At 75.3% G+C, this 1,921-nt stretch overlaps 1 protein-coding gene across 1 annotated transcript; it reads right to left on the bottom strand.

Moving 5' to 3' along the window:
* Positions 1-395: 395 nt before the first annotated feature.
* On the bottom strand, positions 396-1,921 carry ZBTB42 (zinc finger and BTB domain containing 42). The gene has a single exon (XM_055303660.1). It carries the CDS (start codon positions 1,919-1,921, stop codon positions 716-718), a length of 1,206 nt encoding a protein of 401 aa, XP_055159635.1. The 3' UTR covers positions 396-715.

Consider the following 1,921-nt stretch of genomic DNA (forward strand, 5'->3'; position numbering starts at 1 on the left):
TGGCAACCTCGGGGAGGGGAAGCTCTCCGCGTCTGAAGAGAATCATTTCCAAATTGCGACTTCCTCTCACTGACAGAATTGAAGTGTGGTCAGGATCCGAGCCCTGGGGGACCCACGTCCCACGCCAGCACCTGGAACTCAAGAGCCACTCAGCTTCCGGCTGGTTCTGGTTCTGCCTCTGCGCCCTGCCGGCCCGCCTGCGCTCCCTGTGCCCAGGGCCTCCCCGGGACGCTCCCGCTGCCACCCACCAGGAGCGGCCTGTTCCACCCGAGGGCCCTTTTTGGGACAGGCCGACAGCTTCTGCGATGTGTGCCTTCCCTACCAAGCACGGTGCCAGGCTCACAAGGGAAGGCCCGAGTGAGTCAGGGAGGTGGTCAGGAAAGCCCCCCCCCCCCCCCCGTGGGAGGACAACAGCGCGTTCTGAAGCCAAGGAGCCTGGGCCCGGCCTCAGGGCCCTCGGGACACCCCCTGGAGGTGACAGAGGGGACACTGGCTGGAGGGATGGAGAGGAAGACGGTGCTCAAGGTCAGGGCACAGCTGGGAGCAGGAGTCCGCCCGAGGGTGGGGGAGGAGCGAGGCAGGAGGAGGGTGACCCCGGCTCTGGTGGGGCCGGCAGTGGTCCCTCTGCTGGGAGCGCGGCTCGGGGGCGCCTCCCGCTCCCCAGCCCCCATCCCGCGGCCTGGCCTCCACCGCCAGGTTCCACCTGGGGGACAGGTCACAGCAGCAGGGACTTGACCAGGCCGCAGTGGAACTTCCGGACGTGGCGGTAGAGGTCCCCGGACTGCGTGAAGCGGCGCTCGCACCAGCGGCAGGCGTGCGGCTTCTCGCGCGTGTGCACCACGGCGTGGCGGCTCAGGTTGTGCGAGTACTGGAAGCCCTTGCCGCACTGCACGCACGTGTAGGGCTTCTCGCCCGAGTGCGTGCGCTCGTGCCTCTTCAGCGTGTAGGCGCAGGAGAAGGTCTTGCCGCAGAGCGGGCAGGTGGGCGCCGGGCCGTCGGGGGACAGCCGCGCCCGGGGGCCCTCCCGCTCGCGGAAGTGGGCGCTCAGGTGCCCCTGCAGCACGTGCGCGCCGGGCAACAGCTTGCTGCACAGCGGGCACACGCACAGGGCCCCGCGCCCCGCCGCCGCCGCCGCCGCCGCCGCCGCCGCCTCCGCGCCGCCCGCCGCGCCGCCCCGCCGCGCCCCCGGGGCCCCTGCCCCGCGCTCGGCCGCGCGCACGCAGGGGGGCTGCGGGGGGCCGCCGCCGTCCTCCGCGTCCGACCGCGAGCCCCGCGACTCGGTGTCCCGGGGCAGCGGGCCGCACGCGGGGGTCTGGAGGGCGCGCGGGGGGCGGCCGGGCTTCAGCGACAGGTCCAGGGCCGCGTCCGGGTCCCCGGGGGCCGGCCAGGGGGGGCGCCCCGGCGCTCGCGGAGGGAGGGCGCGCGCCCCGGCGGAGGCGGAGGCGGCGGCGGCGCGGGGGTCCGGCGAGCGCGCGGGCTCCGGGGAGCGCGCGGGCTGGAGGCGCGGGGCGCGGGCTGGCGGCTGCGGCTGCGGCTCCCCCCGCGGCGGCGCGCGCCCCTCGCCCCGGAGCCTGCCCCTGCAGACCTTGACGACGTCGTGCATGTGCAGGTAGCTGGCGGCGGCCAGGACGTCCTCCACCGGCAGGCCGCGCAGGTCCAGGCGGCCCTCGTACATGAAGTCCAGCAGGCGGCCGAAGGCGGGCGCCGTGACCACGTCGCCGTTGAGCCGCACCGCGTCGCGGCTGCCGGCGGGCCGGTCCCTGTAGAAGAGGTGGAAGTAGACGCTGCAGGCGGCCAGCACGGCGCGGTGGGCCGGGAAGCGCGCGGCGCCCACCAGCACGGTGCAGTCGCACAGGAAGCCCTGCTGGCGCTGCTGCCGCAGGCGGCCGAGCAGCCGCGCGCCGTGCCCCGGGACCTCCAT

The sequence above is a fragment of the Nyctereutes procyonoides genome, unplaced genomic scaffold, assembly GCF_905146905.1.
Source record: "Nyctereutes procyonoides isolate TBG_1078 unplaced genomic scaffold, NYPRO_anot_genome, whole genome shotgun sequence".
Taxonomy (NCBI): domain Eukaryota; kingdom Metazoa; phylum Chordata; class Mammalia; order Carnivora; family Canidae; genus Nyctereutes; species Nyctereutes procyonoides.

Coding starts and splice junctions, on each gene's coding strand:
- ZBTB42 (XM_055303660.1), bottom strand. CDS start 1,921: ATGGAGGTCCCGGGGCACGGCGCGCGGCTGCTCGGCCGCCTGCGGCAG.